Genomic DNA, 24441 nt, shown 5'->3' with positions numbered 1-24441 from the left:
TTTTAAAGAAATGGTTTTGTCTTGTCAATTTATGTTCTCTTATGGGAAGTTTTCCTATTCTGGCCTCTGTTCCCAAATTTTTGTCAATGTTATTAAGACCTTTGGGTTGGTCTTATAAGGAATAGAACTTTAGAGATGTGAATGGATCCAGCTAAACCAGTAGCTAATAAGACCTGTGAAAATGTGGTCAGCCAGCTTCTTGGAAAGGGATATTTGACTTTTGGGGTCTTCTTCATAGAGAATGAAGGGAAAAGCCCTGTACTTTGGAGTCTTTGCACTCTTAAGACCTTTGCTGGCAATCCAGCTTTCCTAATTACTCACTGGGGGAGTGACTTCCTTCTGTAAACCTCAGTTTCCTCATATGAAAAATGAAAATAATTATTCCATGCCTACTTCTTGGGACCAAAATGAGGCTCTTAAGTGCTTAGGAAGTGTAAAGCCTTCTGTAAGTCAGGGACTTCCTCAACCTAGGGTTTTTCTGTGTCTGCAGGGCTATCTGAAGCAGTGCCGGAAGAGAAGGGACATGTTCAGTGACGAGCAACTGAAGGTAATCTTTGGGAACATTGAAGATATCTACAGATTTCAGATGGGCTTTGTGAGAGACCTGGAGAAACAGTATAACAATGATGACCCCCACCTCAGCGAGATAGGACCCTGCTTCCTAGAGCACGTAAGTATCTTATCTATTTGGGGAGGGTTTTGAGAGGTGTTAGGAAACAATGGAAGGAGCGTTTGAACTGTCTGGTTCTGTTCAGCTGCTTTGTCCCTGCGGTGGGGAATGGGTTCCTCTCGGGCCCTTATTTTGACCCCTGGTCTCCAGCCAGGAAACAAGGCCTTAGAAAAGTGCTGTGATTTGCCCTATAAATGTTAAGCATGTGTATGACCTGCTGGTTCCATTCCCGAATGTATATTCCAGAGAAACTCTCACAGAAGTCCACAAGGGAGCACATACAAGGCTGTTGTTGATTGCGTGGCAGTGTCGTATGTGGTGGAGTACCATTAGAAGCAACCTAGGATTCTCCTTCTTTACCATTCCCCTCCCCTCTCCCTTTCCTTCTTGGCAGTTACCAGTAGAATTTTTCTTCATCTTTCCCTTTTCTGTTTCTGTTAAGTTTCCGTGAGACTCAGTATTTTTTGAGGAACTCAAAATATTCAGTGTGTTATCTCTTTTAATGTATTATTTTTCCTTTTAAAGAATTAATTGTTTACCCTTTTATTAGTTCTAGAGTTTCATTTTTATCAGCTTTACTTAGATATAATTTACATACAATAAGATTCATTCATTTTAAGTGATTTTAAGTGTATACTTTAAGGAGTTTTAACAAATGTATATAGTTGTATAACCACCATAATAATCAAAATATAGGACATTTCTATAACTCCATAAAGTCCTCTTATCTTGACATTGCAAACAATCTGTGCCCCTACTCCTGGCTACTGGAAAATATTGATCTCCTTTTTATCTGAAATTTTGCTTTTTCTAGAATGTCATATATGTGAAATCATACAGTATATAATCTTTTGTGTTTAGCTTCTTTCATTTAACATAATGCCTTTGATATCCATCCATGTTGTTGCATATATCATTAGTTTATCCTTTTTTATTGCTTAGTAGCACTCCATTGCAAGGATACACCACCTATTCACCAATTAATGGATATCTGGGTTGTTTCCAGTTTTGAACTCTAATGCATAAAACTGCTATGAACATTCTAGGTACAATAGTTTTTTGAGAATATATGTTTTCGTTTTTCTTGGATAAGGGCTTCCAGGGTTAGGGTTGCTAGGTGGCATGGTAGATTTTTTAACTTATTAGATAATGCCAAACTATTTTCCAAAGTCTCTATACCATTTTTCATTTTCACTACTAATACATATAATACATAAGAGTTCTAGTTACTCCACATGGTCAACACTTGATATTATCAGTTTTTTTTTTTTTTTTTTTTTTTTTTTTGGAGACAGAGTCTCGCTTTGTTACCCAGGCACCCAGGCTGGAGTGCGGTGGTGCAATCTTGGCTTGTGGCAACTTCTGCCTCCCAGGTTCAAGCAATTCTCCTGCCTTACTGTCCCAAGTAGCTGGGATTACAGGCATGTGCCGTTATACCCAGCTAATTTTTGTCTTTTTAGTGGAGACGGGGTGTCACCATGTTGGCCAGGCTGGTCTCAAATTCCTTACCTCAAGTGATCTTCCTGCCTTGGCCTCCCAAAATGCTGACTGTGATTACAAGCGTGAGCCATCGTGCCCAGCCAGTCACTATTTTTTTTTTTTTATTTTAGCCATTCTAACATGTAGGTGTGTAGTGGTATCTCATTGTAATTTTAATTTGCGTTTCCAATGGATAGTGATGTTGAGCATTTTTTTCATGTGTTTATTTGCCATCTGTATAAAAACTGGTGAAGTGTCTGTTCATGTATTTTTCCCATTTTAAGTGTATTGTTTGTTTTCTTATTGTTTTGAGAGTTCTTTTTTCTTAAAAATTAATACATAATACTTTCACATATTTATGGGGTACATGTAGTGTTTTTTTTTTTTTTTTTTTTTTTTTTTGAGATGGAGTCTCACTCTGTGACCCAGGCTGGAGTGCAGTGGCGCTATCTTGGCTCACTGCAACTTCCACCTCCCGGGTTCCAGCAATTCTCCTGCCTCAGCTTCCCAAGTAGCTGGGATTATAGGCGTGTGCCACCATGCCGGCTAATTTTTGCATTTTTTTTTAGTAGAGATGGGGTTTCACCATGTTAGCTAGGCTGGTCTTAAACTCCTGACCTCGTGATCCGTCCGCCTTGGCCTCCCAAAGTGCTGGGACTACATGTGGCATTTTGATACATAAATACAATGTATAATGATTATATCGGGGTAATTGGGATAGCCAGCATCTCAAACATTTAACATTTATTTGTGTTGGGAACATTCCAAATCTTCTAGCTATTTTGAAACAAGCAATTAATTATTGTTAACTATAATTGTTTTTATAATTATAACTATTTTGAAATATATAACTAATTATTGTTAACTGCTCTGATATCAACCACTAGAACTTATTTCTTCTATATAACTATAGTTTTATACCCATTAACCAACCTCTCTTCATCTTCCTCTCCCCACAACCTTCCTAACTGCTGGTAACTACTACTATACTCTCCACCTCCATGATATCAACTTTTATAGCCCCTACTTACATATGAGTGAAAATATGATATTTGTCTTTCTGTGCCTTGCTTATTTCGATTGGCATAATGTCTTCCAGTTCCATCCATGTTGCTGCATATGACAGGATTTTCTTTTTATAGCTCAATGATATTCCATTGTGTATGTATAGCACATGTTCTTTATCCATTGATCCGTCAGTGGGCATTTAGGTTGATTCCATAACTTGGCTATTTTGAATAGTGCTGTGATAAACAAGGGAGTGCAAATATCTGTTCTGACATACTGATTTTTCTTCTTTTGGATATATATATTATATACCCAGCAGTGGGATTGCTGGATCATATGGTACTTCTATGTTTAGTTTTCCATACCGTTTTCCATAATGGCCGTCTAATTTACATTCTGATCAGCAGTGTATGAGAGTTCTCTGTTCTGTGCATCCTCTTCAGCATTTGTTATTTTTTGTCTTTTTGATAATAACCATTCTAACTGAGGCGAGATAATATGTCCTTGTGATTTTGATTTGCATTTCTCTGATGATTAATGATGTTGGGCATTTTTCATATACCTATTGGCCATTTGTATGTCTTCTTTTAAGAAATGTCTGTTCAGAGCATTTACCCACTTTGAAATCAGATTATTTGTGGTTTTTTTTGCTATTGAGTTGTTTGAGTCACTTATATATTTTGGTTGTTAATGTTTTGTCAGAGGGATAGTTTGCAGATATTTTCTCTCATTCTGTATGTTGTTGCTTCACTCTGTTGATTGTTTCCTTTGCTGTGCAGAAGCTTTTAGCTTGATATAATCCCATTTGGCTATTTCTGCTTTTGTTATCTGTGCTTTAGAGGTATTACTCAGTAGAGTCTTTGTGCATATCAATGACCTGAGGCATTTTTCCAATGTTTTATTCTAGTAGTTTTATAGTTTCAAGTCTTAACGTTTAAGTCATTCATCCGTTTTGATTTTATTTTTTCATATGGTGAGAGATAGGGGTCTAGTTTTATTCTTTTGCATATGGACATCCAATCTGTCCAAGACCATAAATCGAAGAGGCTGTCCTTTCTCCAATATGTGTTCTTGGTGTCTTTATTGAAAATGAATTGGCTGTAAATGCATGGGTATATTTTGGGATGCTGTATTCTGTTCATTTGGTCTATGTGTCTGTTTTTATTTCAGTACCATGCTTTTTTGGTTACTATAACTTTATAGTATATTTTGAAGTTAGGTAGTGTGATGCCTCCAGCTTTGTTGTTTTTGCTCAGGATTGCTTTGGTTATTCTGGGTCTTTGTGGGTCCATATGAACCTTAGGATTTTTTTTTCCCATTTCTGTGGTGAACGTCATTGGTATTTTGATAGAGATTGGATAGAGATTGCATTTAATCTGTAGATTGCTTTCAGTAGTATATTTTAACAATATTAATTCAATAATATTAATTTAATATTAATTAATTACATTTAATCTATAGATTGCTTTAGGCAGTACATTTTAACAATATTAATTCTTCCCATCCATCAATATGGGATATCTTTCCCTTTTTGTGTGTAGTTATCAATTTTTTTCAGCACTGCTTTTTAGTTTTTATTCTAGAGATCTTTCACTTCTGTGGTTAAATTTATTCCTATTTTTTGTAGCTATTTTAAATGGGATTGCTTTTTTGGTTTCTTTTTCAGATTGTTAATTATTGGCAAACAGAAATGCACCTGCTTTTTGTATGTTGATTTTGTATCCTGCAACTTTACTGAACTTGTTGATCATTTCCAGCATTTTGTGTGTGTATGTAGTCTTTAGGTTTTTCTAAATATAAGATTATATTATCTGCTAACAAGGATAATTTGATTTCTTCCTTTTCAATATGGATACCCTTTATTTCATTCTCTTGCCTGAATTGCTTTGGCTAGGACATGAAGTACTATGCTGAACATAAGTGGTAAAAGTGGGCATTCTTGTCTTGGTCTAGATCTTGGGGAAAAGGCTTTTGATTTTTTTCCTGTTCAGTGTGATGACAGCTTTAGATTTGTGATATATGGCTTTTATTATTTTGATGCATGTTCCTTCTGTAGCCAGTTTGTTGTCTTTTTATCATGGAGGGATCTTGAATTTTATGAAATGCTTTTTCAGCATCTGTTGAAGTGATCATATGGGTTTTGTCCTTGATTCTGTTACTGTAATGTATCACATTTATTTATTTGCATATGTTGAACCAAACGTTTGTCCCTGGGATGTGACCCACTTGATCACTGTGAGTGATCTTTTTAATGTGTTGTTTAATTCAGTTTGCTAGTATTTTGTTGAGAATTTTTGCATCTGTGTTTGCCAGCACTATTGGCCTGTAGTTTTCTTTTATTGATGTGTTTTTGTCTGGTTTGGGTACCAGGGTAATGCTGGCCTCATAGAATGAGTTTGAAGTATTCCTTCTCTTCACTTTTTTGAAATAATTTGCATAGAATTGGTATCAGTTCTTTTTTAAATGTTTGGTGGAATTCAGCAGTGAAACCATAAGGTCCTTGGCTTTTCTTTGATGAGACACTTTTTATTACTGTTTTGATATTGTTGTTATTGGTTTGTTCTGATTTTCTATTTATTCATGGTTCAACCTAGGTACGTCATATGTATCCAGGAATTTATCCATTTCTTCTAGGTTTTCCAATTTGTTTGCCTGTAGTTGTTCATATTCTCTGTAATGATCCTTTGTATTTTTGTGGTATCAGTTATATTCTCCCTTTTCCCCTCTAATTTGATTTATTTGGGTATTCTTTTTTTCTTAGTCTAGCTAAAGGTTTGTTGATTTTGTTTATCTTTTCAAAGAAAACTTTTCATTTCATTGATCTTTTGTATTTTTCAGCCTTAGTTTCATTTATTTCTGCTCTGACCTTTTTTATTTATTTCCTTCTACTAGCTTTGGGTTTAGTTTGTTCTTGCCTTCCTAATTCTTTGAAGTGACTTGCTAGATTATTTATTTGAAGACTTTCTTTTTTTTTCGATGAAAGCTTTTATTGCCATAAATTTTCCTCTTTGTACTGCTTTTGCTGTATTTCATAGGCTTTGGTATCTTGTGTTTTCATTTTCATTTGTTTTGAGAAATTTCTATTTTTTTCTTTTTTTTTTTTTTTTTTTTTTTTTTTTTTTTGAGACGGAGTCTCGCTCTGTCGCCCAGGCTGGAGTGCAGTGGCCAGATCTCAGCTCACTGCAAGCTCCGCCTCCCGGGTTTACGCCATTGAAATTTCTATTTTTTAAAAGAATTTTGTTATTTACCCACTGGTCATTCAGGAGCAATATATTTAATTCCAGTGTATTTGTACAGTTTCTTAAGTTGCTCTTGTTACTGATTTCTAGTTTTATTTCATTGTGGTGAGAAAAGACACTTGATATGAATTTGACTTTTTAAAATTTGTTGAGACTTGCTTTATGGCCTACCATATGGCCTATTTTCAAGAATGTTCTATATGCTGATGAGAAAAATGTGTAGTCTGCAGCAGTTGGATGACATGTTCAGTTATTTTCAGTTATGTACATTTGGTCTATAGTGCAGCTGAAATCCAGTATTTCTTTGTTGATATCTTGTCTGGATGATCTGTTCGTTGCTAAAAGTGGGTATTGAAGTTCCCTATTATTATGGTGTTGTAGTCTATCTCTCCCTTTAAATCTACTAGTATTTGTTGTATATATTTGGGTGCTCCAGTGCTGGGTGCATATGAATTTATAATTGTTATATCCTCTAGCTGAATTGACTCATTTATTATTATATAGTGACATTCTTTGTTTCTTCTTACGGTTTTTGACCTGAAGTCTATTTCATATGATATATGTGTAGCCACTGCTGCTCTTTTGTGGTTTCTATTTATATGCAATATCTTTTTTCATCCCTTCACTTTTAGTCTATATGTGTCTTATTCACTAGAAATTCACTTAAAGAAGTGAAATTCTTGTAGGCAGCATATAGTTGGATGCTGTTTTTTTTTAATCCATTCAGCCACTCTCTTTTAATTGGAGAATTTAGTCCCATTTACATTCAGTGTTATTTTTGAAAGGTAAGGACTCACTACTGCCATTTTGTTATTATTTTCTGATTGTTTTATAACTCCTCTCTTCCATTATTTTACTACCGTCTTCCTTTGTTGTTCAGTGATTTTTCTCTGGTGGTATGTATTAATTCTTTGCTTTTTTTAGTGTATCTTTTACAGGTTTTTGCTTTGTAGTTACTATGGGGCTTAGAACATCTTATTATAAACTGATGACAACTTAACTTAGATCAAAAGAAAAATTAAAAACTAAAATCTCTACAATTTAAGTCCATTACTTCCACATTTTAACTTTTTGTTGTCTCCATTTACATCTTTTTACCTTGCCTATCCCTTAATAAATTGCCTTTTTTTTTTCTGAGATGGAGTCTTGCTCTGTGTCCCAGGCTGGAGTGTAGTGGCACAATCTTGGCTCACTGCAACCTCTGCCTCCCGAGTTCAAGTGATTCTCCTACCTCAGCCTCCTGAGTAAGCTGAGATTATAGGCACATGCCACCACACCCAGCTAGTTTTTGTATTTTTTAGTACAGATGGAGTTTCATCATGTTGGCCGGGCTGACCTTAATAAATTGTCATTATTTTTGATAGATTTTTTTCAGTCTTCATACTAAAGCTATGAACGGTTTACACACCACAACGCAGTGTTTGTCTGCATAATTTATTCTGAATTTGTCTACATACATTTACCAGTTTATTTTATAACTTCAGATGTTTTCTTTTTACATAGTAGTGTTCTTTTAAGATTGAACAACTGGCTTTAGCAGTTCATGTAAGACAAATCTTCTGCTGATGAATTCCCTCAACTTCTGTCTGGGAAAGTCTATATCTCTCCTTCATGTTTGAAGGATGACTCTGCTGGGCACAGTATTTATGGGAGGTTGTTTTGTTTTGTTTTCATTCAGTACTTTGAGTATGTTGCCCCTGTCCCTCCCGCCCTGTAGGACTTACACTGAAAAATCTGTTACCAGAGGAATTGAAACTCCTTTATATGTTATTTGCTTCTTTTCTCTTGCTGCTTTTAAGATTCCCCTCTTTGTCCGTTACCTTTGAGAGTTTGATTATTATATGCCTTAGGGTAATCTTATTTAGATTGAACGTGTTTGGTAGTCTTTAACCCTATATCTGGATATTTATATCTTTCTCTAGGTTTGGAAAAGTCTCTGTTATTATTACTTTGAATAAGCTTTCTACCTTTTGTTCTTTCTCAACATCCTCTTTAAAGCCAATGACCCTTTGGCTTGCTCTTTTGAGGCTATCCCCTAGATCTGGTTGGTGTTCTTCATTTTTCTCATTATTTTTTCTCTTCTTATTGTGAGTTTTCAAATAGTCTTAGAGCTCACCGATTCTTTCTTCTGCTTGATCAGTTCTATTGTTGAGACCATCCCATGCATTTTTCAGTTTGACTATTGTATTTCTTAGCTTTAGGATTTCTGTTTAATTTTTTAAAATTTCAATTTCATTGTTAAACTTCTGTAATACATTTCTGAATTGCTTTTCTGTGTTATATTGGCATTTTCTGAATTCCTGAAAATTGCTATTCTGCATTCTTGATCTGAGAGCTCACACAACATCATCGCATTAGGGTCAGTCACTAGCTCCTTATTTTGTCTATTTGGGAATGTCATGGTTTCCTATTTGCTCTTTCTATGAATATATGTCTGTGCATTTGCATTGAAGGATTAGTTCTTTATTCCAGTCTTCACTGTCTGGCTTGGTTTGGTCTTTCAGAAGTATGTTTGTCTAGAGGTTTTGTGCAGAGTGACTGTTTAGCTCCCTTAGCCTGAGATCACTGCCTCCTTTTCAACACTAGATGGCACCCGGAACCCAGATTTGACATAGTCTTTCTCAAGTTCAAAGTGCTACCCATCCTGGATGGGAAGGAATCCCAAAGATATCCCAGCTCTGTGGGAAGCTGGATGGAGGTTTGTTCCCAGAGGACTGATGAAGTGTGCCTCCTGCAACGTGATGCTGTTGAACACCCTTTCTGATTTGGTGTCTTTTTTGAGTTCAGGTGAAGGGAAGCTGTGGAGTTTCATGCACTGGGTGTTGCTAACCCCATCCCCACCCTCTAACTCTAGCTGCCTTTGGGATTTTTTACTCTGCAGGTATTCAAGAGGCTTCTTACAGGTTGAGGCAGGAAGAATTTTTCTGAAAAGGGATCTAAGATGGTGGGGAAGCTAGCTGTCCACTTTTACTTTTTCCAGTATAGGAACCTTGATTTTGAGGGTACCTTTCTACACAGTGCCTGGCAGCTTGGAGAAGGAGCTATTTTACATTTTGCTTGCAGTTTTTCTGTTCTCTGTGGCCTCTGGGATTGTCACAGCTTCAGTCATTGAGTTCTGGAATATTTCTTTTGATAATCTTGGCAGTGGCTAGTTCTTTTTGGTTTTCTGTGGAGGAGAGTAAAGCTACATAACTTATACTGTGCTATTTTGGTGACATTCTGTTATGAGAATTATATATTTTGTTAACAAGTCCTTTGTCAGATAAGTTATTTGCAGACATTATATCCCAGTCTGTGGCTTAGCCTTTCGTTTCCTTAACTGTGTCTTTTTAAAATTGTCCGTATTTATAGAGTCTGTGAGAAATTTTTAACATATGTATAATGCATAGTGATCAAGTCAGGTTTTTGGGTACAATGCATTTTTTTTTAAGTACAGTCATCCTACTCTGCTATTGAACATTGAATGCATTCCTTCTATTTTATGTTTGTACCCTTTAACCCACTTATATTCATGTTCTCCCTTCTCACCCACTCACACTTCCCTGCCTTTGTTGTTTTTCCACCCTCTACTTCTATGTGTTCAAATTTTTTAGCACCCCCAAATAAATGAGAACATGTGATATTTGTCTTTTTGTGCCTGGCTTATTTCACTTAAGACAATGACCTCTAGTTTCATCTATGTTGATGCAAATGACATAATTTCATTCTTTTTATGGCTGAGTACCATTCCATTGTGTAGAAGTTCTATATTTTCTTTATCCATTCATTTGTTGATGGACACTTAGATTGATTCCTTATCTTTGCTATTATGAATGGTGCTGTGGTAAACATGCAAGTGCAAGTATTCCTTCGATATAATGATTTATTTTATGTAAGTCGATACCTAGTAATGGGATGGCTGGATTGAATGGTAATTCTATTTTTAGTTTTAAGAGTATCTTTTGAAAAGCATAAACTTTTAATTTTATTGAAATTCAGTTTATCGCTTTATTTTAGTTTATGGGTCATGCTTTTTGTTTCTTACTTTCTTTGCCTATCTCAAAAGCATAACGATTTTCTACTTTTTTAAAAATACAAGTTATGTAGTTTTGTTTTTTACATTTAGGCCTATGATCCCTTTTGTGGTAATTTTTATATATGGCACAAAGTGCAGATCAAGGTTAATTGGTTTCTGTATGGATATTTGTTAAAAAATACTAATTCCCCTAATGAATTGCCTGGGCACCTTTGTCAAAAATCAATTAAGCATATATGTGGAGATCTATTTTTAGGTGCACTCTTCTGTTCTAGTGATCTATATGACTATTCTTGTAATAGTACCCCGCTTTCTTGATTAATATAGGTTCATAGCAAGTCTTTAAGTCAGGTAGCATAACTCCTCCAACATAGTTATTTTTCAAAACAATTTTAGCTATTTTAGGTTATTTGTATTTCTATATAAATTTATGGATAATCTTGCCAAATTTTACCAAAAACAAACAAAAACCATACCAGTGTTTTGATTGTTACTGCATTAAATCTGTGGATCAGTTTTGGGAACATTGATATGATGAGTCTTCAGATCCATGAACATTTAACTGTTATTTCTATTTTTTTGTGATTTCGCTCAGGATTGTTTTCTAGTTTTCATTCTATGATTTTGACCTTTTAAAATTTGATTGTTTTAAAAAATATTTAAGGTATAAATTTAAGATGTACAATATGATATTTCGATATAAATGATGAAGTGATGACTACAGTCAAACAGATTAACATATCATCTCACATAGTTACTTTTCTGTGGTAATAGTATCTAAAATCTACTCTCTTAGCAAATTTCCAGTGTATAATACAATATTGTTGACTCTAGTCCCCATGCTGTGCATTAGATCTCTAGACTTTTCCTACATAACTACAACTTTGTGCCCTTTGACTTATATCTTCCCATTTTCTCCCACCCCCTCACCTCTGGTCACCACCATCCTAATCTGTTTCTGTGTATTCATTTTTTTCTTTTTGATTCCACATATAAGTGAAATCATGTAGTAGTTTTCTTTCTGTGACTGGATTATTTCATGTAGCATAATGTCTTCTAGGTTCCTCCATGTTGTGATAAATGACATGATCTCCTTCCCTCCTTCCTGTTAAAGTCTGAATAATATTCTATTCTGCGTCTCTGTATGTATATGATATATATATATATAAAAATTAAAAATAGAGGTAATTTATTAAAATAGAGGCAACATATTGCATATACATATACACCCCACAGTTTCTTTACCCATTTATCCATTAATGGACACTTTGTTTGCTTCCCCATCTTGGCTATTGTTATTAATACTGCAGTGAACAAGGGAGTGCAGATATCTTTACAAGGTGGCGAGTGCATTTCCTTTCGGCATATACTCAAAAGAGGGATTACTGGATAATATGATAATTCTATTTTTAATTTCTTTGGGAACATCTTAAAGGTATTATTTTCCACAGTGGCTGCTGTACCAATATGTATTCCTACTAATAGTGTACAAGGGTCTCCTTTTCTCTAAACCCTTGTCAACACTTGTTATGTCTTATCTTTTTGATAATATCCATCCTAATAGATGCTAGGTTATTTCTCATTGTGGTTTAGATGTGCGTTTTCCTGATGATTAATGATGTTGAGCATCATCATATACCTGTTGACTATTTTTATGTCTTTTCTGGAGGAATGTCTGTTCAAATTCTTTGCTCATTTCTTAGTTTATTTGTTTATATGTTTTTTTGCTATGAAATGATGCGAGTTCCTTATATATTTTGAATATTAACCATTTATCTGACATACAGTTTGCAAATATTTTCACTCAGTCCATAGGCTACCTTTGCATGCCGTTGATTTTTTTTTTTTCTACATAGAAGCTTTTTAATTAGATGCAGTCCCACCTGTTTCTTTTTGCTTTTGTTGCCTGTGCTTTTGGTGTCATAAGAAAAAGCACAGCAGTAGTGCTTTTAGTAGTTTTATGATTTCAGCTCTTGTGTTTCAGTCTCTTATGCATTTTGAGTTAAATTTTGTGTATGGTGTAAAATATGGGCCCAATTTTATTCTTTTGCATATAGATATCCAGTTTTTCCAACCACATTTATTGAAGAGACTATACTTTCCCCATTGTGTCCTGTTGGTGCCCTTGTCAAAAATCAGTTCACTATATTTGCTTGGGTTTATTTCTGGACTCTCTATTCTGTTACATTGGTATATCTGTCTGTTTTTATGCTAGTAGCATACTGTTTTGATTTCCGTAGCTTTATAATATTGTTTGAAATCAAAGAGTGTGATGCCTCCAACTTTATTTTTATTTCTCAGAGTTGCTTTGGCTATTAAGGGTCTATTTTGGTTCCATAGACATTTTATATATGTTTTTGTCTATCTCCATGAAAAATGCCATTGGAATTTAGATAGGGATTGTGTTGATATGTCGCTTTGAGTAGTAGGGATATTTTAACAATATTGGTTCTTCCAATTCTTGTACGTGGGAAATCTTTCCATTTCTTTGTGTCTTCTTCAGTTTCTTTCATCACGGTGTTTTGGTTTTCTGTGCACAGATCTTTCACCTGGTTGAATAAATTTATTCCTTAAGTATTTCATTCTTTTTGATGGTATCATAAATATGATTTTTTTAAATTTCTTTTTTTGATACATCAGTATAGGTGTAAAGAGTGCAACTGATTTTTGTACACTGATTTTTTTGGTATCCTGCATCTTTACTGAATTCATTTATTAGTTCTAAGAGTTTTTATTTTTTTATTTTTGGGGGGAGTCTTTTGGGCTTTCTACATATGTAATCATCTTATCTCCAAATAGGGCTAATTTACTTCTGATCCAATTTGGATGCCTTTTATTTATTTTTCTTATCTGATTGCCATGGTGAGTATTTCTAGTACTGTTTTGAATAAAATTGGCAAGGGTGGGCATCCTTGCCTTATACCAGATCTTAAAGGAAAAGCTTTCCATTTTTCACTATTGATTATGATGTTACCTGTGGGCCTCTCATAAATGGCCTTTCTTATGTTGAGGAAATTTTTTATATTAATACGTAATTTGTGAAGATACTTTATCCTGAAAGGATGTTGAACTTTGTGAAAGCTTTTTCCGCATCTATTGAAATAACCATGTGGTTTTTAAATTATTCCTTTTGCTGATGTGTAATGTATCACAATAATTGATTTGGATTTGTTAAGCCATACTTGCATCCCAGGGATAAATCCCACTTGGTCATGATGTATGATTTTTTTTGATATGTTACTGAATTTGGCTAGCTACTATTTTATTGAGAATCTTTGTACCTATGATCATTAGTGATACTGGCTTGTAGTTTTTTTCTTTCTTTCTTTCTTTTTTTTTTTTTTTTTTTTTTTTGACAGAGTTGTGCTCTGTTGCCCAGGCTGGAGTGCAGTGACGCGATCTCGGCTCACTGCAAGCTCTGCCTCCTGGGTTCACACCATTCTCCTGCCTCAGCCTCCCGAGTACCTGGGACTGCAGGCGCCCACCACCACGCCTGGCTAATTTTTTTGTATTTTTAGTAGAGACGGGGTTTCACCATGTTAGCCAGGATGGTCTTGATCTCCTGACCTCGTGATCCGCCTGCCTCAGCTTCCCAAAGTGCTGAGATTATAGGCATGAGCCACCGCACCCGGCCCTTTTTTTGTGTTTTTGTCTGACTTTAGAATCATTTGAGAACATTTAGTTCTTTTATGTATATACATATGTATGTATGTATGTATTTATGTATATATGTATGTATTTGAAGAGTTCAAGAGGGATTGCTACTATTCTTATCTGAGTATTTGGTAGAATTCAGTTGTGAAGCCATCTGGTCCTGGGATTTTTTGTTGTTGGGAGATTTTAAATTTCTACTTCAATCTCTTTATTTGTTAATGTTCAGGCTCTCTATTTCTTCTTGATTCAATCTTAGTAGGTTTTATATTTCTAGGAATATATTCATTTCCTCTGGTATTTCCAAGTTGTTGTCATATAATTGTTCATAATAGTCCCTTGTAATCTTTTTCATCTCTGAGACATCTTTTGTAATATCTTCATGTTCATTTCTAATTTTATTTACCTATATGCTCATTTTCTCTAAAAGCCAAGTTAGTTTTGTTGATATTTTTCCCTAAGTTCTTCTGTTCTCTGATTTATATCTGCTTTGATCTTTTATTTTTTTTCCTTCTGCTATCTTTGAGTCTACTTTGTTCTTCTTCTTGAGGTGTAATATCAGATAGTTTATATCAGATTTTTTTAATGCTATCAACGTCCCTCTTAGAACTTTTTTTGCTGCATCCCAAAGGCTTTAGTATGTTGTGCTTTCAATTTCTTTTGTCTCAAGATATTTTTAAATTTCCCTTTTGATTTTTTCTTTGACCCATTTGTTATTCAGGGATATGTTGTTTATTTTCTACTGATTAAGAATGTTCTAGTTTTCTTCCTGTTACTGACTTGTAGTTTTATATCATCACGGCCAGAAAAGATACTTGATATGATGTCTATCTTCTTAAATTCGGTAAGACTTATTTTGTGGTATAACATGTGATCTATTCTGGACAGTATTCCATGTGTGCTTTAGAAGAATTTGTGTGATAGCCTATCTGTGTAGGTCAGCTTTGGTAACACGTGGTAGTAAGACTGGAACCCCTAGTTTGGGACCCTAGGACTGTTTGCAGGTGCGTGCATGGTAGCTGTGCTGGGTCACTGGGCCAGAGCATCCAAGGGCTGTTTGCAGGTACATGCATGGTAGCTGTGCTGGGTCACTGGGCCAGAGCATCCAAGGAGGCAGTACTTACTACTGTCTCCTTGGATGCTCTGGCCTAGTAATGGCTTAAGTACCTAGAGAATGCAAAGGCTCCTGTGCTGGGTCCTTTGGCCAAGGCACCTGTGGTAGGAGTAGCTCAGGCAGCTCTGGACATGGGAGAGGGAAAGCTCTGGTGGATCAGGGATCTGGAGAATGTGAAAGCTGTTGGCCTGCATCACCCCTTCCCACTGGGCTATAGTAACCACAGCAGCAGTTGGGCAGCTCTGGGTGGCTCCAGGAAGTAAGAAGAAGGGACATGGCTCAGGCAGGGGTTTTTTTGTTGTTGTTGCTGTTTGTTTGTTTTCTCCTAAAACTGAGAAGGAAAAAAAAAACAACCCATGGACCCTTAGCAGTATAAGCTGCAGGGGGTCTGCTGTTACTATACTAGCAGTTGGTTTTCTTAGCAGTAAAAGCTGAAAAAGCCTCTGGGGTCTGTGACTGAACACTGAAGGATCTTGAGAGGTAAAATCTACAGGAGGTACACAGTGGCTATGAGGGCTGTTGAGGTCCTTGACAGAGAGGCCTACTGGGGCTCTGTGTCGAGCAGGCCACGGCAGATCACTGCGACTCCTGCTACTTTGCTGATACTGATATAACTAATCCCTATTCTTTGCTCTCTGCTGTCTCCAGATATCTAGGCTATATCTGTCTTCTCAGAGATCTGGGTGGGATGAAACTGAAGCTGTTAATTTGGGCAGTGTCCCATAAAGCTAGGGAACCTTGTTGTATACTCCTGTCTCCTTCTCCCTGTATGTAGGACGCAAGATCCAAGGAGTTTCCATTCCATAATGAGCAGTGCCAGCTATGGGGATGGGGTGATGCAGGCAAAATGAAACTATTTTTCCTACTACTTTTGTGTATTTGTTTTCTGACTTTTTCTTTCACTATATTGCTGTGGCTTCTTAAGTGGACCCCTAAGCTCTTCCAGAATTATTTTTTGTTCATGGATAGCTACCAAATTGTTGTTTGCTGAAGAAAGGAAGGCTGATATTTCCTATTCTGTCATCTTACTGACATCCTCTCCTAAAAGTTGATTTCTAAGTATTTAACATTTTTTCAGCTGCTGGTGTAAAGATATTTTAAAACGTCAGTTTCCTATAGTCTATTGCTATTACACAGGAATACGGTTGATTCTTGTACACTGACTTTGTGTCCTGACACATTACCAAATTCACTAATTGGTTCCAGTACTTTTTTGTAGCTTTCTTAGGACTTTATGCATATACAATTATGTCATCTCTGAAAAAAAGACCATTTTATTTCTTCTTTTTTCAGTCTATATTCTATTTCCTTTTTTTATTTCTTATTTCACTGGTCAGGACATACAGTACAGTGTTAACTAGAAATGGTAAGACCAGGCATTTTTGTCTTATTCTGATCTTCGGGGCAAGCATTCAATATTTTACCAAGTAATTAGCTTAACATTTTTCATAGGTGCCCTTTATTACATTGTGGTAGTTTCTTTCTATTTCTAGTTTGCTGATGTCTTTGTCATAAATTTATTTTCTCAAATGCTTATTCTGCATTATTGAAACAATCATGTAATTTTTCTCCTTTAATCTGTTAATGTGGTGAATTGGATTGGGATAAGTCTCTCCTGATCATGGTATATTATTCTTTTTATGTGCTATTTTGCTTGTTTTTCAACCCTAATATAATAACTCCATCTTGATTTTTTTGTTGATTAGTTTCTATTGCCTGTTGTTTCTCTTGGGTTTTATAAACATTTTCTATTCTAATACATCGGGTTATCTTTTATTAAGTACTTGTCAATGTATAATAAAAATTATAGAGTTTTTTTAAAACTTTACTTGGAATTAATTTCAAACTTATGGAAAGGTTGAAAAATAATAACCATACAAAACATACCCAGATTCCCCTGTTGTTAACATTTCACCATTTTGTCTTACTATTTGAGTGTGTTTTCCCTCTCTCTCCTGACTCTCTCCTCTTCCCCTTTCTTTATATACATATTTATATGTCCATATATACATATACACACACTCATACATTTTTTTCTCAGCCATTAGTGTTTAACTTGCATACATCTTAGATTCCTTACCTCTAAACACTTCATCACATTGTGTTTCTTTAGGGACATTTTATGGAGATAATATCAGGGTCTGGATTATGTGATTCCTTCATACAGATATTTATTTATTTTTAGCTTTTCCAGCTATTCTCAGTGGCAGAGTTTGTCTGCAACAACTTAGTCTGTCATTGCCAGAAGTAGAGTCACTGATCTCTTACTTTTTGTGATCCAGTCCCAGAGTTTTATTGCCATGCTGTGTTTTACTCTTGTTAGGACCGGTGTTCCCTCGTTACCCTTCTTTTACAGAATGTCCCTACTGTTGCTATTTACTCATTTTTTTTATAAGAATTTTACAGTCAGTTTGTCTTGTTACTAAATAATTTGTTTTGCTATTGTATTATTAAATTATGAATCAATTTAAGAATAATTGACTTCATTATCATTTTAATATTTCTGCCTAAGAATATGATCTCTCTTTCCATTACTTTAAGACTTCTTTTGGGGTCCTCTGTAGCCTTTTCTTTTCTGTTTTTTCTTTTCCCACAGCAAGATGGATTCTGGATATACTCTGAGTATTGTAACAACCACCTGGATGCTTGCATGGAGCTCTCCAAACTGATGAAAGACAGCCGCTACCAGCACTTCTTTGAGGCCTGTCGCCTCTTGCAGCAGATGATTGACATTGCTATCGATGGTTTCCTTTTGACTCCAGTGCAGAAGATCTGCAAGTATCCCTTACAGTTGGCTGAGCTCCTAAAGTATACTGCCCAAGACCACAGGTAAGGGATTGAGGGAGTCAGGAGTGAATGAGGGAACTTCCTCTATCTGTTGGTTCTCATTGAGAATACATATCCTTTTGCCCTTTCTGAGTTTCTATTAACTTATCTACAAAATAGGATGATACATTCTTGATTGCCTCATAGCCAACAGGGTACAGAAGGCAGAGCTATCACTGGCTTTGTTACTCACACAAAAGGAGGGTCCAGGGCCACTATATTTGGGTTAAAATCTGAAATCTGCCTAGGGCTCCAGCACCACTAAAGCATATAAGATATGATTTGTTAGAGAAGCAACATCAACTCAAAAATGAACCCAAATATGTAAACCAAACCAACTGGCCCACACCCAAGGCCTAATGAATCTGGGTCTGAAAGTTAGCCCCAAAGAGACCAAGCGATGGAGCTAAATCATACTTGTGGACTGATAATATTCACTGGGTAAATTATATATGGCATAATTCATCTTAAAAGTTCCAGAAAAAAGTTTTTAAGCATAACTCAAAGCTATGTTAGTTTCTTAGGTCAAAACAACATCAGAGCTTTTGGGGGATTTGGTGTGCACCAAAAAGATAGGACATTCAATTTGGATTTGCCATTTCTGTGCACTTTCACCTTGTGACTGGAACTCCTGCTTCAAAGTCCTCTTGACATCTAGGTTCCTGATTCCCTCTCCTCCCCTGTCTTGCGCTCCAGAGTGACAGTAGAGTCACTCAGGCAGTGTCAGGCTACATCAATTCCTGCCCTTTCTCAGAGTGACCTGTTCGGCCCAGCACAACTCCCACGACATGGACAACCCCTTTTGGCAGGTCTCAGGAATCTATATTAAGATGATGGCTCCTGCCATGCATGTCAAGAGTAGCTTGGATTTGAAGGCAATTAAAGGCTGATGCCAACTTGGAAGCTTAGTAAGATAGGTGTTCAGATAGGTTGGACTGAAGGCCTCTGAGGGAGAAGATTAGATGACAAATGATAAATAGAGAAGAATACTGACTTTGCTTACAGATGATTGGCATATATTCCCTACCCTACCTTCCTTAAGTTGATGAGAATGAAGACTGCATGTAAGAGGGAGGCTAGCTGACATGTCTGGAAGTAGAAAATCTTTGTTCTGTTACTCTCCCCAGTAAGAGGCTGGGCCCAGACCTCATCTGAGGGCCTTGACCAGGGTTTGGCTGAACCACAGCCATTCCTTTCTTCTCCCGCCGACTGCTAAAACTAGTAGGACAGGTTAGAGATGGGCACATTCCCCCTCTAGCCATTTTGAGAAAGGCAGCCAGCTAAAAATGGCAAAAATAGGCAGTATGGGACACTGACAGTGAGGAATCCATGGCCGGGTAGTCTTGGCGTAGAGGAAATGAACGTTCTCATGCCAGGACTGCCCAGTAGAACTTTCTGCAACAATGCAAATAGTCTATATTTGTGTTATTCAGTATAGTAGTTACCGATCACATGTGACTATTGAGTACTAAGAAACATAGCTACTGCAACTGAGAACTAAATTTTAAATTTTACTTAATTTTAATTAAATATGGCTAGTAGCTACCATATTGGACAGTACAGCTCTGTGCTTTACTTCCCAGAAAGTGGCTTAGAGCACTGATCTCCTCAAATCAGAGAAAGGAAATGTACAGGGGCAGAAAATGGGTCCAAAGAATAGGAGCACTTAATTATGTTAGCAGCTTCTGGGCTGCAGTCTTCCCTTCTGTCACCACTCTACCTCCTTCTAAGTGTCAGGCTCAGACATCTTGCCAAGGAGAAACTTTGGTAATGTCACATAGCCCAAAAGATCCTCATATGTTGGAGCAACTAACTGTAAAAGAATGAAATGTAACAGAAAAAAATGTAGAGTGTTACCATTGTGTCTAAGATAAGAAATAAATAGCTCAAGGACAGGCTGAGAGAGTTTGTTTTGAAGAGACTTAGGAAGTATTAGTTGGCCATAAGCTCAATATGGGTCAGCAGTGGGATCCAGAAGAAAAACTGATAATAGCTAACATTCATTGAGGCTCAGAATAAAGACTTCTCTAACATATTTGTCTTGAGACAGAATAGACTGGTTAGGAAGTATAGTGAAAAGCCTTTCACTGGAGGTGATACTGTAACATTGTTTGAGAGCTATGGCTCTGACAGGTGTGCAGAGCACAGATTGGAGTGAAGGATGCAAGTTAAGAGGAGGTACCACATAGGATCTTCCTGGCAATTAGAAGTCCTTTTCCTCTGCCTTTCTTTGGTCCATCAACCCACTATTCAATGTTGTGGGTGTGCAGTTGTGCAGTTGTGCAAAGATGTGCAGTTGTTGCACATCTTTTTTTTTTCTATTTCCTTTAAAAAAAAAAAATGGTACTGAGAGATTGAGCAGACTAGTGACCACAAGGCATTTTCAGTTTCTCTAAGGAAAGGTGTTAACACTGAACTGTAATGCATCCTCTTGTCTTCTCAGTTTATTTTAGCCCCCACTGAATGGCTGAGATCTCCCTATCAACCTGCCTTTCTCAAGAGCCATTCAGTTGGAAATCAGAAAAGAACAGCAGAAAAAAACCTGGACAGGATATGTAACTCTCAACATGTCTGCTATCCAGGGTCCGAGGATGTGAGGCCAAGGATTATACTTCTGAGACTGGGGGTTTTAAGAGGCATCCCATGTGATGTCTCTACTACGGAAATGTTTGATTTGTAATAGTAATACTATTAACATTTGTTATATGCCAAGAGTAAAATAGTTTACATGGATGATTGTATTTAATTTATGAAACCTTCAGTAAACTATACTTTTCCCCATTTTACAGATGAGGAAATTGAGTCAATGAGAGAGGGAGTGAGACTTGCCAAAGGCCACACTGCTAGTCAGTGAGAAAAACTGACATTTGATCCCACAAAGTCTGGCTTCAGACTTTGTGTTCTTACCCACTGTACTACATTCTGTTTCTATATTGTGCAAAAGCAAAGGTGAGGATGATATTTCACAGTGATTTTGGGCAGAAGCTCCATAGAAATAGATGATGGAAGAGATGGTAAGGTGGTCTAAACTGCGTCATGTGTGAGGCTCCCTTTTTGGTCCTTGGCTGGCTGTATCAGATAGGACACAAAAAAAGTGATGCAAAAAAATAGCGGCCCATTTGTCTCTCATGTAAAAGAAGTATGTATTCTGAAGTTTATGACTGGTATGGCGGCCCCATGGTCATGAGCACCCAACAGCTATCAGAAACATGAGCACCCTACAGCTGTCTGCTATCCTATGCCTAGGGTATTGACCTTGTCCTTATGGTCCAAGATGGCTACCGGAGGTTCGGCCATCACATCAACATTCCAAGCATCAGGATTGAGTAAAGGCTAAAGAAGGGTTTGCTCACTTCCTTAAAGGTGATTTCTCAGAAGGCCTACCTGGTAGAGCAGGAGCACCATCATCTTGGACAAGCACCACCACTTTAAGTTCCAGCTCCCTTTCTAGGCTCATGCATTTCAAGAAATCACTTCTTTTCTAACTACAAGCAGCCAGAAATAGCAGACAGTAAGAGAGCTCGGGCACAGAAGGAGGTCAGGGGAAGGTCTCTTGGGTAACTGCCAAACTTCACCCTCATACAATGGGCCCCAGTAAAACAGTGGCCATTAATAAGCACATTCTTTTTCCTTCAGGTGCACTAAGATAGAGAAGATAAAAGCAGACTCAGGGGATATGCCTGCAGCTGCAAAAAGATGTATGGGAACAGACACACAACTCTCTCTCCCAGATAAGCGCAACAAAGAGGCACAGAAACAGTCTATGCCTCTGATAAACTCTCCCACCCTGAATCCTTAAAAACTCTTAGTCTGTAAGAAAGTGTGGCTCTGACCTAACTCGGCCAGCCTCTCCTCTCAGGTTTATTTAAATTAACCTCTCCCTGTTGACTGAAAAGCCATCCTTCATGTTTCTCTCCTCTTTCTTTAATTCTTATACTACCCAACACTTCTATTTACATATCAGTGTACAAAATTTAGATGCATAGTCATTTTTGCTGAAGCAAAAGATAGGAAATGTAGTCTTTAGGTGGTGTGGGTTCCCATTTGAAAATCAGGACTCTGTTACTAAGGAGGTAGAGGAGAGTGGATGTTAAGATTGGCACCTAGCACATTGGTTCTCTGGCACATTGGTTCGTTCAACTTGCACTCTTTTGTTTTCACAGTGACTACAGGTATGTGGCAGCTGCTTTGGCTGTCATGAGAAATGTGACTCAGCAGATCAACGAACGCAAGCGACGTTTAGAGAATATTGACAAGATTGCTCAGTGGCAGGCTTCTGTCCTAGACTGGGAGGTAGGAAACTTACCAACCAGGGTATTGGGGAATCTGAATAGCTTGGCAAAAGCTTCCCATCTTACCTAAGGATAGGTGAAGAGAAATTAGATTTGAAGAGCACCAGGAAGGATTTAGATTAGACTCAAGGTAAAATTTCCTGCTAGCGAGAAGTGTTGGATACTTGAATAACTTTCTAAGAAGATTGGAGAATTTTTGTGATGATACCTCATTGAGAAATGAAAAGTTCATTTCTTTAGGTATTGCCAGGGAACAATTGGGTTGACTCAGTAGCCTTTCAAAGCTCTTTCTGGATTTATGACCAACAGATTCACACTTAGATAAGAAGTAGTATATACTAATTTACTTTCAGACATGGAATACAAGGTTGGTTCTCCTGTTCCCAACCATGCAGGATAGCCAACATACTTTTTTTTTTTTTTTTTTAATCAGTTATATCACTCACCCTGACACATCTATTAGGTCTCTCTATTAGGCCTGTACACTCTAGGCCACAACCGTCATCCCTGCCAAATCCACAGTTTTATCATCTGTTTTTAAAATAATACCTGAGAGCCTTCCAGTTCATTGCAGACAGCCATGACTTCTCTGAATTCTGAAAGACCTTTCCTTCCTAGATGCCCACCAAAAGAACCAGGAGTAATGACATTTCGCATATGTCTTGCAGACCCAGGTTGTGCAATCTGATAGTCTGCTGGCTAAAATAACCAAGATGGGAGAGGCTGGACGTGCTACTAGGGAGGGATTAGCAATCTTAAGCCTTGTGGTCACAATATAGAGGTAGGGTCTGCTCCCAATTCCCCTGACCTCAACTCAAGTGTCATTTTCAGTGATTAAGAGGTAGTATCTCTCTTAATACTTAAAGTATTTTAGCCCATTCCAAGGGAACCAAGCATCATCCTCACAAACAGCTACTTAACCAAGGCCCAGAAAAAAGTCATCTTCCTTTTATTCTGCTACCTCTGTCCTACCTTAATGTAGACTGCTGAAAAAGACCACAGTTCTGATCAGTTGACATCCTTTAGGGTTATATTTGAAGGATAATGTTCCCATATAAGTAGAACAGCACTTTGATTTTCAGAGAAAGGAATTTGTCTAGATGAAGAGATCCTCGTTCTCTTAAGCAGAAGCCAGCACTGGGCCAGACTTACTAGAAAATTGTGGGTCCTTTATTCCTTGTGTTGGCCTTGCTTTGGCCATTTGCCTGATTAGAGGCAGAGAGCTGGACCAAATGACTTCTAGCAAGCCCATCAACTCTAAAACACTAAAATTAAGGTGGATTAGCTGGCCTTATTCTCTCTCGTTGGCAGGGTTTTTTATAAGAGAAGGTGCCCAGCAGCGGTTGTCTTCCTATTCCCTGGAGCATCTCCCCAACTTCCCAATGCCTAGAAGACCTTCTAATTCCCCTGTATGCTCTGGGGCATCAGTCCTTGGAGCAGGAGCCATGGGGAACCAAAAATAGCATGAAATTCCCTGGCCTACCCAGGGAGCTTCAGTAGCACCAAGCTCAATAACACTGGGGTATGATTTAAAGACTCAGCACCTCCGAAGGAATTTCCTGCATGTTTGTCTGGATGGGGCTACAAAAACACGGTTCTAACAGTTTCTGCCTCCTTTGTTAGCCTGATTGATTGGTACTCTAATCTCATGTAAGCCCACACATCCCTTGTACGCTCCTGCTTGGTGAAGCCTTTCTTTATCTAAATTGACATCTTACTTCATTCAGGCTGCTATAACAAAATACCATAGACTGGGTGGCTTATGAACAACAGACATTTATTTCTCATAGTTGTGGAAGCTGGGAAGTCTAAGATCAAGAAACCAGTAGATTCAGTGCCTGGTGAGAGCCCTCTTCATAGACTGTTGTCTTCTCATTGTAACCTCACATGGCAGAAGGGATGAGAGAACTCTTTGGGGTCTCTTTTATGAATGCTGTTCCCATTTAATTCATGACAGCCTCATTCTCATGAGCATCATCCCCCAAGGCCTCACTTCCAAATGCCATCACAGTAGAGATTATGTTTCAACATGTGAATTTTATGGGGATACAAACATTCAGCCTATAGCAATTTGTAGGAAGAAAAATTCTTCATGGTCTTCTTGTCAGACTGAGGCCACTGTGGAACATTTCAGAGGCCAAGCCTAA

General features: G+C 37.2%; 1 protein-coding gene across 7 annotated transcripts in view; it reads left to right on the top strand.

Moving 5' to 3' along the window:
• The window catches only part of ARHGEF9 (Cdc42 guanine nucleotide exchange factor 9), a 179733-nt gene that overhangs the window by 114299 nt on the left and 40993 nt on the right, over nucleotides 1–24441 (top strand). For all 7 annotated transcript variants that reach the window (XM_050776932.1, XM_050776935.1, XM_050776929.1 and 4 more), the window contains 3 exons: nucleotides 491–670; nucleotides 17773–18005; nucleotides 22166–22295. In XM_050776932.1, coding sequence (XP_050632889.1) covers nucleotides 491–670; nucleotides 17773–18005; nucleotides 22166–22295 — 543 coding nt within the window. The remainder of the gene's footprint in view (nucleotides 1–490; nucleotides 671–17772; nucleotides 18006–22165; nucleotides 22296–24441) is intronic.

This window comes from Macaca thibetana, chromosome X (genome assembly GCF_024542745.1).
Source record: "Macaca thibetana thibetana isolate TM-01 chromosome X, ASM2454274v1, whole genome shotgun sequence".
Taxonomy (NCBI): domain Eukaryota; kingdom Metazoa; phylum Chordata; class Mammalia; order Primates; family Cercopithecidae; genus Macaca; species Macaca thibetana.
Note: the sequence above shows the minus strand (reverse complement) of the source record. Positions and strands in the feature narration are given on the sequence as shown.